General features: G+C 32.9%; 1 protein-coding gene across 3 annotated transcripts in view; it reads left to right on the forward strand.

The window, feature by feature from the left end:
• The window catches only part of LOC145683953 (uncharacterized), a 318,861-nt gene that overhangs the window by 110,433 nt on the left and 195,855 nt on the right, over positions 1–12,573 (forward strand). For all 3 annotated transcript variants that reach the window (XM_081755667.1, XM_081755668.1, XM_081755669.1), the window contains exons 3-4: positions 4,226–4,417; positions 8,954–9,145. In XM_081755667.1, coding sequence (XP_081611793.1) covers positions 4,226–4,417; positions 8,954–9,145 — 384 coding nt within the window. The remainder of the gene's footprint in view (positions 1–4,225; positions 4,418–8,953; positions 9,146–12,573) is intronic.

Genomic DNA, 12,573 nt, shown 5'->3' on the forward strand with positions numbered 1-12,573 from the left:
ATTTTATTAAGTCAACAAATAAATGAGTTTGATTTCATATATAAGATTGAATAAAAATCAGTGCATTTAAGTAAGGATAGTAATATTGTTGTTAATTCACCTGTAGTATCACCTCTATAAAACGTTGTTGCCTATTTGAGGTAGTTTTTTTTTACTCCAAAGTTATTCTGCAACAACTGTGTAGTAGTGAAACGTTAAAATATTTATCATGTTACAATCGCCACTGTTAAGAATCGTAAAATATATAACAATCGATAGTACTCTGTTGCTGCTCCTTCATACGGAGAACTGTTAACAAACTAAAGTGGATGTGGCGTCAAGCTAGATTATTATTTTTAAAGCGTTTGTAAGAAAAATTAATAACAAATCAAAAATTCAATTTTAGTTTCATGACATCAAGAATGCCATTTGTTGTTGTTAGGTCTACTATGTTGCTCTTCGCTTTCGACTATATTTTGATTCTCGTAACCACATGCAAACCGTATATTACACACTTCATTACCCCTCATAACAATCATATCTGTTTAATAAGAAAAACACTTTTCTTTTAAAATAATTGTTTCGGACACGTATACAGGAAAACATTGATAGTATGTTAGTAAAATGTTTTTCCATGCCGTGTAGTATTAATACCGACTACCTCTTTAAAACTACCCCAAAATTTGATCCGTTGAAGCAGCATCATGCTTGTTAAAAATTTTAAATTGCTCGTACAACACAGAGCTATTGTATAGAATCAATACAGCTAGTTTTTCTGTGTGTAATGAAGTTACATATAAATAGTTCTCCTTGCTTATCCTATTTCTAATATAAAAAGACTTTGTGTTAGCTAGTTTTGTTGCTATTTCAACCCAGTAAATTAATTTGATGCAATTTATATATCTTTTCTACTGTTTTCATTCGTATTTAGGTTTTAAGTAAACACTTTTCAACAGAATGTTACCAGTATACAAATTAACGAAAGTATTGAAAGTTTCATTGTTATATCTCAATGATCATATAACCACCAACGTATTACCCAATTCTACAGGATGGCGTCAATCCGGATGATTATTTGAAACTTCAATACTGCACAGGCGAAATAACTTATATTGGTTGAAAACAGTGTTTACGAAAAGAGGAACAAACACCACCTTATATAATTAATCGCAATTTAGGATTGAAATATAGAATATCATGTTACCTAAGCTCATAGTTGTTACGAAACTAAGTCTGTTCTAGATGTGCGAAATTTTAATTTTGATCGACATTGTAACGTTCCGTCTCGCACCATATTAGCTTGGATGAAGAAGTTTCAAGAGACTTGTAATGTGTTGGAGGTCAGAAATGAAGCTTCAAATAAGTGCAAACCCATGAGAAACTGGAAAGACGAACATTACGGTTTCTTCCAAGTTACGTTTCCTTATGGACATATTTAGCTTCGTAATAACTACAAAGTTAGGAACCAGATATTATGGCTCTAATACCTCACCCCAGTCGATCATACAAGTCAACGTTTTTTCTTCTTCCGATTCCTTCCACGCCAACCAATATAAGTTATAACACTTGTGCAATATTAAATATACTCCATAGTTCTGAATAGTCACAACAACATTCAAAAAAAATTTTCTGACCAGAACAAAATTAATTATTTAATAAGTATACGATTTTTGTTACAGTTTCATGGAACTAACGTCCTCTTCATCATACACTGAGAAAAGACAGATGACAGCAAATCTTATATCTTCCTCAGGCGTTAGTTAGCATTTTCATTTATCCCTAATGATCCCTAATGATAAATGAAAATGCTAACTAACAGCTGAGGGAGATATAAGACTTACTGTCATCTGTCTTTTCTCAAAGTCTGATAAAGAGGACGTTAGGTCCATGAAACTGTAACAAAACAAGTATAGTTATTAAATAAATCATTTTGTTCTGGTCAGAAAAAAATTTTAAAATGTTATTGTGCAAAATTCCACCTTGAAATGTGTCAGTCGGTTCTGCGTCACAGTATAGTAATATGTCCGCAGAATGCATATCTGGATGATGAGAAGTATATTAAAAAATAAATTTATTCTCACGTACCAAATTGTTCAATTACAAGATATAAGGACTGTATTAAATAACATACACACATAAAAACACCATTCAGTGATACATATGGTAGTTACCATCGTTTGATCTCTTATCTTTGAAAAGTATTTTGTTTCAACATAGAGAAATCAAAGTAGTTGGTTTTGAGTTGATAAGTTTGGTCTATATCTCATTAACCGTTAAGAACTGTTATGCTGTTAGCAGCATACTGAAAAAGTTGATGGTGATATACTTCAGCAACTTTTTCACTTCAATAGATGAAGTTGTTCTTATACAGCATAAATGTTTACGCACTAGCTTTATACTGATGGAATTGAGAATAGAAAATAAGGTAATTTGAGCTGAATATCCCAATGTTTTCTTCGTGTGTAATTAAAATATTGTAAGATGAGTCAAAGGGTAGTACGTCTCACAGTCATCATAGCTCAGCATGTTTTTGCTTATGTTCACTCTAGTAAAATTCAAACGTGGTACGTAATATGAATTGAAATGAAATCTTACATTTTAACGTCTTAGTTTTAAGCTCTTTAGGCTAAGGAAGGCACTTGATTAAGGGAAGTGAATGATAAAGAGGGAATAAATTGTGGAATGAGAAAGTGGGAACTAACTGTATTATACAGGGAAAACCCATCTAAAAGATGTTGTCGAGAACAAATTACTTGGCTGGGTATCACATCAGGGACCCAAGGTTTTAGGGATAATCGCTGAAACACTAAGTCACCATGTTTCCCGCAAGCTACTGAAATGTGACAGAAAAGTCGTTTTGTGCACTGTTTTTCTATTATTATGTAGGAAAGGGAACCATCCGTCTGAAATTCATCCAGAGATTGTAGAGATTTGTGTAGAATATATTCAAACATTTATTTCAGCCGACGAATTGATATAACGGACAAAAAGCAAGTGGCAGGCATTAAATACCAATCTATGGGAGGAAAATGTTTCACGTTGATGGACTCCAACCAACACCCACCGTACAAATTCCCGATCTAGTCCCGTTAACTACCATCTTTCTGTATTTCTGAAGAAATACATTCGAAGATGTTTGACACTCTGAATGCAGGCTGCTAACTGACTTATGAATAAAATATTTCTGCAACAGTGATGGCAGATTCGTCCTCCTTGCGGACTAATTCATTCCTCTGGAGTAAATATCTGCACTGCCGTAGTGACTATATGAATTTTTAGTGTGATATCATATACATAAAAAGTACATTTTCATGGTTGGATTGCTTCGCATTCAAAAATAAATTAAATAGTCACTTTTGTGATTCTTCCTTGTACTGGTATAAATAGTCAGAACTTTGTTTAGTTCAATGACGTGTATCGATTAGCATATGTCTCGTTGTGGGGTATATTTCCTTTAAAAATATTTTAAAGTTTATTAATATCACCAACTGAGACTTGATAAGATTGTTATTAGTAGGTACGTCCGCCCGTTGCTTCGCATGACAACCCTTCAACGGACGCATTCTTTTTTAAATTCCGATTTTCATAATATCTTTCTTGAGTGTCTACATTGCCCCAGTTTGCTAATGTATACAATGTGTTAACGATTTAACGGATCACGACGGCTTTAACGGTGATTAACAATAGTTTATACTCCATACACAAAAGGAATTTTTAAATCTGCTTTTCGCAAAAATAGCTTGAGTGATTATCTCGAGAATGTTTGTTCATGAAATCAATCCGTTAATATACTAACGGATAACAGTGACCTCAACTGTGCCTATGTATGGTTAATATTCCATGAAAGTGTGAACGTTCTTATGAATAGCATACTTTTAAAATTTCTTACATGCACAAGCTGGCTAGAGTAATTATCTCGCCCAAGTTTACTAGTGGTTTCCATTTCTTAACGTATTGTACTCGAATATTTAAACTATATCCAATTTCTTCAGATTCATCGTTTCATATATATACCTGCAAAAAAACACGTGTTTAAAAATCCATGTTTTAAATAAATTTTATAATAATAAAGTACCTATGTAACACAAGATGTGAAAATGATACGTTGCAGAACACAAGTAACCTCCTTCCACTGGCAAAACTAGAAACAAAGCTACTGTCTCCAAAGTGAAGCTGTTCTATATAATTCCTATTAATTATACTTTTTGTTTAGATCTAACAAGACTGTTAAAATCAATATTTCCAGAATCTCTCAGAAGCTGACTTAAAACAAATAAGAAAAGCAAACAAAAAATATGGCGACAATAAAGTGACACCAGCCACTGGTGGCTTATCTGTTTCACGAACAAACGCAACAAGAAGCGTCGCAACAGGAAAAACAAATTCGTGTGGCTTTACTCCCACTGGTGATCCTAGCTTTCAAATCCAGGTAGAGAAGGTAAGTAAACGGAAATTTTGTTTATTAACTTTCTATCTCATACGCACACACAAACACACAAAAGTTAGGTCTTCTCGTGAGATTCCTTTTCGTGAATATCTAGATCCGGTAATGAAATCAGATTAAAATACTAGTATTTCATTATTTAAGTAGTATCACATATCACTTGTTTCCGTCATGCTTTAGAATATCAGTATCAGAAAAGTAAATAAAAATAAATACACTAGAACGTAAAATTATCTGAATAAATGTAAAAGAATCTGAATAAGTGGTGGATAATCCAATGTCAATTCGTTTTACTATATTTTATTAAGTCAACAAATAAATGAGTTTGATTTGATATATAAGATTGAATAAAAATCAATGCATTTAAGCAAGGATAGTAATATTGTTGTTAATTCACCTGTAGTATCACCTCTATAAAACGTTGTTGCCTATTTGAGGTAGTTTTTTTTTTTACTCCAAAGTTATTCTGCAACAACTGTGTAGTAGTGAAACGTTAAAATATTTATCATGTTACAATCGCCACTGTTAAGAATCGTAAAATATATAACAATCGATAGTACTCTGTTGCTGCTCCTTCATACGGAGAACTGTTAACAAACTAAAGTGGATGTGGCGTCAAGCTAGATTATTATTTTTAAAGCGTTTGTAAGAAAAATTAATAACAAATCAAAAATTCAATTTTAGTTTCATGACATCAAGAATGCCATTTGTTGTTGTTAGGTCTACTATGTTGCTCTTCGCTTTCGACTATATTTTGATTCTCGTAACCACATGTAAACCGTATATTACACACTTCATTACCCCTCATAACAATCATATCTGTTTAATAAGAAAAACACTTTTCTTTTAAAATAATTGTTTCGGACACGTATACAGGAAAACATTGATAGTATGTTACTAAAATGTTTTTCCATGCCGTGTAGTATTAATACCGACTACCTCTTTAAAACTACCCCAAAATATGATCCGTTGAAGCAGCATCATGCTTGTTAAAAATTTTAAATTGCTCGTACAACACAGAGCTATTGTATAGAATCAATACAGCTAGTTTTTCTGTGTGTAATGAAGTTACATATAAATAGTTCTCCTTGCTTATCCTATTTCTAATATAAAAAGACTTTGTGTTAGCTAGTTTTGTTGCTATTTCATCCCAGTAAATTAATTTGATGCAATTTATATATCTTTTCTACTGTTTTCATTCGTATTTAGGTTTTAAGTAAACACTTTTCAACAGAAATTTACCAGTATACAAATTAACGAAAGTATTGAAAGTTTCATTGTTATATCTCAATGATCATATAACCACCAACGTATTACCCAATTCTACAGGATGGCGTCAATCCGGATGATTATTTGAAACTTCAATACTGCACAGGCGAAATAACTTATATTGGTTGAAAACAGTGTTTACGAAAAGAGGAACAAACACCACCTTATATAATTAATCGCAATTTAGGATTGAAATATAGAATATCATGTTACCTAAGCTCATAGTTGTTACGAAACTAAGTCTGTTCTAGATGTGCGAAATTTTAATTTTGATCGACATTGTAACGTTCCGTCTCGCACCATATTAGCTTGGATGAAGAAGTTTCAAGAGACTTGTAATGTGTTGGAGGTCAGAAATGAAGCTTCAAATAAGTGCAAACCCATGAGAAACTGGAAAGACGAACATTACGGTTTCTTCCAAGTTACGTTTCCTTATGGACATATTTAGCTTCGTAATAACTACAAAGTTAGGCAACCAGATATTCTGGCTCGAATACCTCACCCCAGTCGATCATACAAGTCAACGTTTTTTCTTCTTCCGATTCCTTCCACGCCAACCAATATAAGTTATTACACTTGCGCAATATTAAATATATTCCATAGTTCTGAATAGTCACAACAACATTCAAAAAAAATTTTCTGATCAGAACAAAATTAATTATTTAATAAGTATACGATTTTTGTTAGAGTTTCATGGACCTAACGTCCTCTTCATCATACACTGAGAAAAGACAGATGACAGAAAATCTTATATCTTCCTCAGGCGTTAGTTAGCATTTTCATTTATCCCTAATGATCCCTAATGATAAATGAAAATGCTAACTAACAGCTGAGGGAGATATAAGATTTGCTGTCATCTGTCTTTTCTCAATGTCTGATGAAGAGGACGTTAGGTCCATGAAACTGTAACAAAACAAGTATAGTTATTAAATAAATCATTTTGTTCTGGTCAGAAAAAAAATTTAAAATGTTATTGTGCAAAATTCCACCTTGAAATGTGTCAGTCGGTTCTGCGTCACAGTATAGTAATATGTCTGCAGAGTGCATATCTGGATGATGAGAAGTATATTAAAAAATAAATTTATTCTCACGTACCAAATTGTTCAATTACAAGATATAAGGACTGTATTAAATAACATACACACATAAAACACACCATTCAGTGATACATATGGTAGTTACCATCGTTTGATCTCTTATCTTTGAAAAGTATTTTGTTTCAACATAGAGAAATCAAAGTAGTTGGTTTTGAGTTGATAAGTTTGGTCTATATCTCATTAACCGTTAAGAACTGTTATGCTGTTAGCAGCATACTGAAAAAGTTGATGGTGATATACTTCAGCAACTGTTTCACTTCAATAGATGAAGTTGTTCTTTTACAGCATAAATGTTTACGCACTAGCTTTATACTGATGGAAATGAGAATAGAAAATAAGGTAATTTGAGCTGAATATCCCAATGTTTTCTTCGTGTGTAATTAAAATATTGTAAGATGAGTCAAAGGGTAGTACGTCTCACAGTCATCATAGCTCAGCATGTTTTTGCTTATGTTCACTCTAGACAAATTCAAACGTGGTACGTAATATGAATTGATATGAAATCTTACATTTTAACGTCTTAGTTTTAAGCTCTTTAGGCTAAGGAAGGCACTTGATTAAGGGAAGTGAATGATAAAGAGGGAATAAATTGTGGAATGAGAAAGTGGGAACTAACTGTATTATACAGGGAAAACCCATCTAAAAGATGTTGTCGAGAACAAATTACTTGGCTGGGTATCACATCAGGGACCCAAGGTTTTAGGGATAATCGCTGAAACACTAAGTCACCATGTTTCCCGCAAGCTACTGAAATGTGACAGAAAAGTCGTTTTGTGCACTGTTTTTCTATTATTATGTAGGAAAGGGAACCATCCGTTTGAAATACATCCACAGATTGTAGAGATTTGTGTAGAATATATTCAAACATTTATTTCAGCCGACGAATTGTAATAACGGACAAAAAGCAAGTGGCAGGCATTAAATACCAATCTATGGGAATAAAATGTTTCACGTTGATGGACTCCAACCAACACCCACCGTACAAATTCCCGATCTAGTCCCGTTAACTACCATCTTTCTGTATTTCTGAAGAAATACATTCGAAGATGTTTGACACTCTGAATGCAGGCTGCTAACTGACTTATGAATAAAATATTTCTGCAACAGTGATGGCAGATTCGTCCTCCTTGCGGACTAATTCATTCCTTTGGAGTAAATATCTGCACTGCCGTAGCGACTATATGAATTTTTAGTGTGATATCATATACATAAAAAAGTACATTTTCATGGTTGGATTGCTTCGCACTCAAAAATAAATTAAATAGTCACTTTTGTGATTCTTCCTTGTACTCGTATAAATAGTCAGAACTTTGTTTAGTTCAATGACGTGTATCGATTAGCATATGTCTCGTTGTGGGGTATATTTCCTTTAAAAATATTTTAAAGTTTATTAATATCACCAACTGAGACTTGATAAGATTGTTATTAGTAGGTACGTCCGCCCGTTGCTTCGCATGACAACCCTTCAACGGATGCATTTTTTTTTAAATTCCGATTTTCATAATATCTTTCTTGAGTGTCTACATTGCCCCAGTTTGCTAATGTATACAATGTGTTAACGATTTAACGGATCACGACGGCTTTAACGGTGATTAACAATAGTTTATATTCCATACACAAAAGGAATTTTTTAAATCTGCTTTTCGCAAAAATAGCTTGAGTGATTATCTCGACAATGTTTGTTCATGAAATCAATCCGTTAACATACTAACGGATAACAGTGACCTCAACTGTGCCTATGTATGGTTAATATCCCATGAAAGTGTGAACATGTTTATGAATAGCATACTTTTAAAATTTCTTACATGCACAAGGTAGCTAGAGTGATTATCTCGCCCAAGTTTACTAGTGGTTTCCATTTCTTAACGTATTGTATTCGAATATTTAAAACTATATCCAATTTCTTCAGATTCATCGTTTCATATGTATACCTGCAAAAAAACACGTGTTTAAAAATCCATGTTTTAAATAAATTTTATAATAATAAAATACCTATGTAACACAAGATGTGAAAAATGATACGTTGCAGAACACAAGTAACCTCCTTCCACTGGCAAAACTAGAAACAAAGCTACTGTCTCCAAAGTGAAGCTGTTCTATATAATTCCTATTAATTATACTTTTTGTTTAGATCTAACAAGAGTATTAAAATAAATATTTCCAGAATTTCTCAGAAGCTGACTTAAAAGATATAAGAAAAGCAAACAAAAAATCTGGCGACAATAAAGTGACACCAGCCACTGGTGGCTTATCTGTTTCACGAAAAAACGCAACAAGAAGCGTCGCAACGGGAAACACAAATTCGTGTGGCTTTACTCCCACTGGTGATCCTAGCCTTCAAATCCAGGTAGAGAAGGTAAGTAAACGGAAATTTTGTTTATTAACTTTCTATCTCATACGCACACACAAACACACAAAAGTTAGGTCTTCTCGTGAGATTCCTTTTCGTGAATATCTAGATCCGGTAATGAAATCAGATTAAAATACTAGTATTTCATTATTTAAGTAGTATCACATATCACTTGTTTCCGTCATGCTTTAGAATATCAGTATCAGAAAAGTAAATAAAAATAAATACACTAGAACGTAAAATTATCTGAATAAATGTAAAAGAATCTGAATAAGTGGTGGATAATCCAATGTCAATTCGTTTTACTATATTTTATTAAGTCAACAAATAAATGAGTTTGATTTGATATATAAGATTGAATAAAAATCAATGCATTTAAGCAAGGATAGTAATATTGTTGTTAATTCACCTGTAGTATCACCTCTATAAAACGTTGTTGCCTATTTGAGGTAGTTTTTTTTTTACTCCAAAGTTATTCTGCAACAACTGTGTAGTAGTGAAACGTTAAAATATTTATCATGTTACAATCGCCACTGTTAAGAATCGTAAAATATATAACAATCGATAGTACTCTGTTGCTGCTCCTTCATACGGAGAACTGTTAACAAACTAAAGTGGATGTGGCGTCAAGCTAGATTATTATTTTTAAAGCGTTTGTAAGAAAAATTAATAACAAATCAAAAATTCAATTTTAGTTTCATGACATCAAGAATGCCATTTGTTGTTGTTAGGTCTACTATGTTGCTCTTCGCTTTCGACTATATTTTGATTCTCGTAACCACATGTAAACCGTATATTACACACTTCATTACCCCTCATAACAATCATATCTGTTTAATAAGAAAAACACTTTTCTTTTAAAATAATTGTTTCGGACACGTATACAGGAAAACATTGATAGTATGTTACTAAAATGTTTTTCCATGCCGTGTAGTATTAATACCGACTACCTCTTTAAAACTACCCCAAAATATGATCCGTTGAAGCAGCATCATGCTTGTTAAAAATTTTAAATTGCTCGTACAACACAGAGCTATTGTATAGAATCAATACAGCTAGTTTTTCTGTGTGTAATGAAGTTACATATAAATAGTTCTCCTTGCTTATCCTATTTCTAATATAAAAAGACTTTGTGTTAGCTAGTTTTGTTGCTATTTCATCCCAGTAAATTAATTTGATGCAATTTATATATCTTTTCTACTGTTTTCATTCGTATTTAGGTTTTAAGTAAACACTTTTCAACAGAAATTTACCAGTATACAAATTAACGAAAGTATTGAAAGTTTCATTGTTATATCTCAATGATCATATAACCACCAACGTATTACCCAATTCTACAGGATGGCGTCAATCCGGATGATTATTTGAAACTTCAATACTGCACAGGCGAAATAACTTATATTGGTTGAAAACAGTGTTTACGAAAAGAGGAACAAACACCACCTTATATAATTAATCGCAATTTAGGATTGAAATATAGAATATCATGTTACCAAAGCTCATAGTTGTTACGAAACTAAGTCTGTTCTAGATGTGCGAAATTTTAATTTTGATCGACATTGTAACGTTCCGTCTCGCACCATATTAGCTTGGATGAAGAAGTTTCAAGAGACTTGTAATGTGTTGGAGGTCAGAAATGAAGCTTCAAATAAGTGCAAACCCATGAGAAACTGGAAAGACGAACATTACGGTTTCTTCCAAGATACGTTTCCTTATGGACATATTTAGCTTCGTAATAACTACAAAGTTAGGCAACCAGATATTATGGCTCTAATACCTCACCCCAGTCGATCATACAAGTCAACGTTTTTTCTTCTTCCGATTCCTTCCACGCCAACCAATATAAGTTATTACACTTGTGCAATATTAAATATACTCCATAGTTCTGAATAGTCACAACAACATTCAAAAAAAAATTTTCTGACCAGAACAAAATTAATTATTTAATAAGTATACGATTTTTGTTACAGTTTCATGGACCTAACGTCCTCTTCATCATACACTGAGAAAAGACAGATGACAGCAAATCTTATATCTTCCTCAGGCGTTAGTTAGCATTTTCATTTATCCCTAATGATCCCTAATGATAAATGAAAATGCTAACTAACAGCTGAGGGAGATATAAGATTTGCTGTCATCTGTTTTTTCTCAATATCTGATGAAGAGGACGTTAGGTCCATGAAACTGTAAGGAAACAAGTATAGTTATTAAATAAATCATTTTGTTCTGGTCAGAAAAAAATTTTAAAATGTTATTGTGCGAAATTCCACCTAAAATGTGTCAGTCGGTTCTGCGTCACAGTATAGTAATATGTCCGCAGAATGCATATCTCGATGATGAGAAGTATATTAAAAAATAAATTTATTCTCACGTACCAAATTGTTCAATTACAAGATATAACATACACACATAAAACACACCATTCACTGATACATATGGTAGTTACCATCGTTTGATCTCTTATCTTTGAAAAGTATTTTGTTTCAACATAGAGAAATCAAAGTAGTTGGTTTTGAGTTGATAAGTTTGGTCTATATCTCATTAACCGTTAAGAACTGTTATGCTGTTAGCAGCATACTGAAAAAGTTGATGGTGATATACTTCAGCAACTTTTTCACTTCAATAGATGAAGTTGTTCTTATACAGCATAAATGTTTACGCACTAGCTTTATACTGATGGAATTGAGAATAGAAAATAAGGTAATTTGAGCTGAATATCCCAATGTTTTCTTCGTGTGTAATTAAAATATTGTAAGATGAGTCAAAGGGTAGTACGTCTCACAGTCATCATAGCTCAGCATGTTTTTGCTTATGTTCACTCTAGTCAAATTCAAACGTGGTACGTAATATGAATTGAAATGAAATCTTACATTTTAACGTCTTAGTTTTAAGCTCTTTAGGCTAAGGAAGGCACTTGATTAAGGGAAGTGAATGATAAAGAGGGAATAAATTGTGGAATGAGAAAGTGGGAACTAACTGTATTATACAGGGAAAACCCATCTAAAAGATGTTGTCGAGAACAAATTACTTGGCTGGGTATCACATCAGGGACCCAAGGTTTTAGGGATAATCGCTGAAACACTAAGTCACCATGTTTCCCGCAAGCTACTGAAATGTGACAGAAAAGTCGTTTTGTGCACTGTTTTTCTATTATTATGTAGGAAAGAGAACCATCCGTCTGAAATTCATCCAGAGATTGTAGAGATTTGTGTAGAATATATTCAAATATTTATTTCAGCCGACGAATTGATATAACGGACAAAAAGCAAGTGGCAGGCATTAAATACCAATCTATGGGAGGAAAATGTTTCACGTTGATGGACTCCAACCAACACCCACCGTACAAATTCCCGATCTAGTCCCGTTAACTACCATCTTTCTGTATTTCTGAAGAAATACATTCGAAGATGTTTGACACTCTGAATGCAGGCTGC

Source organism: Thermobia domestica, chromosome 4, assembly GCF_964235325.1.
Source record: "Thermobia domestica chromosome 4, izTheDome1.hap1.1, whole genome shotgun sequence".
NCBI lineage: Eukaryota > Metazoa > Arthropoda > Insecta > Zygentoma > Lepismatidae > Thermobia > Thermobia domestica.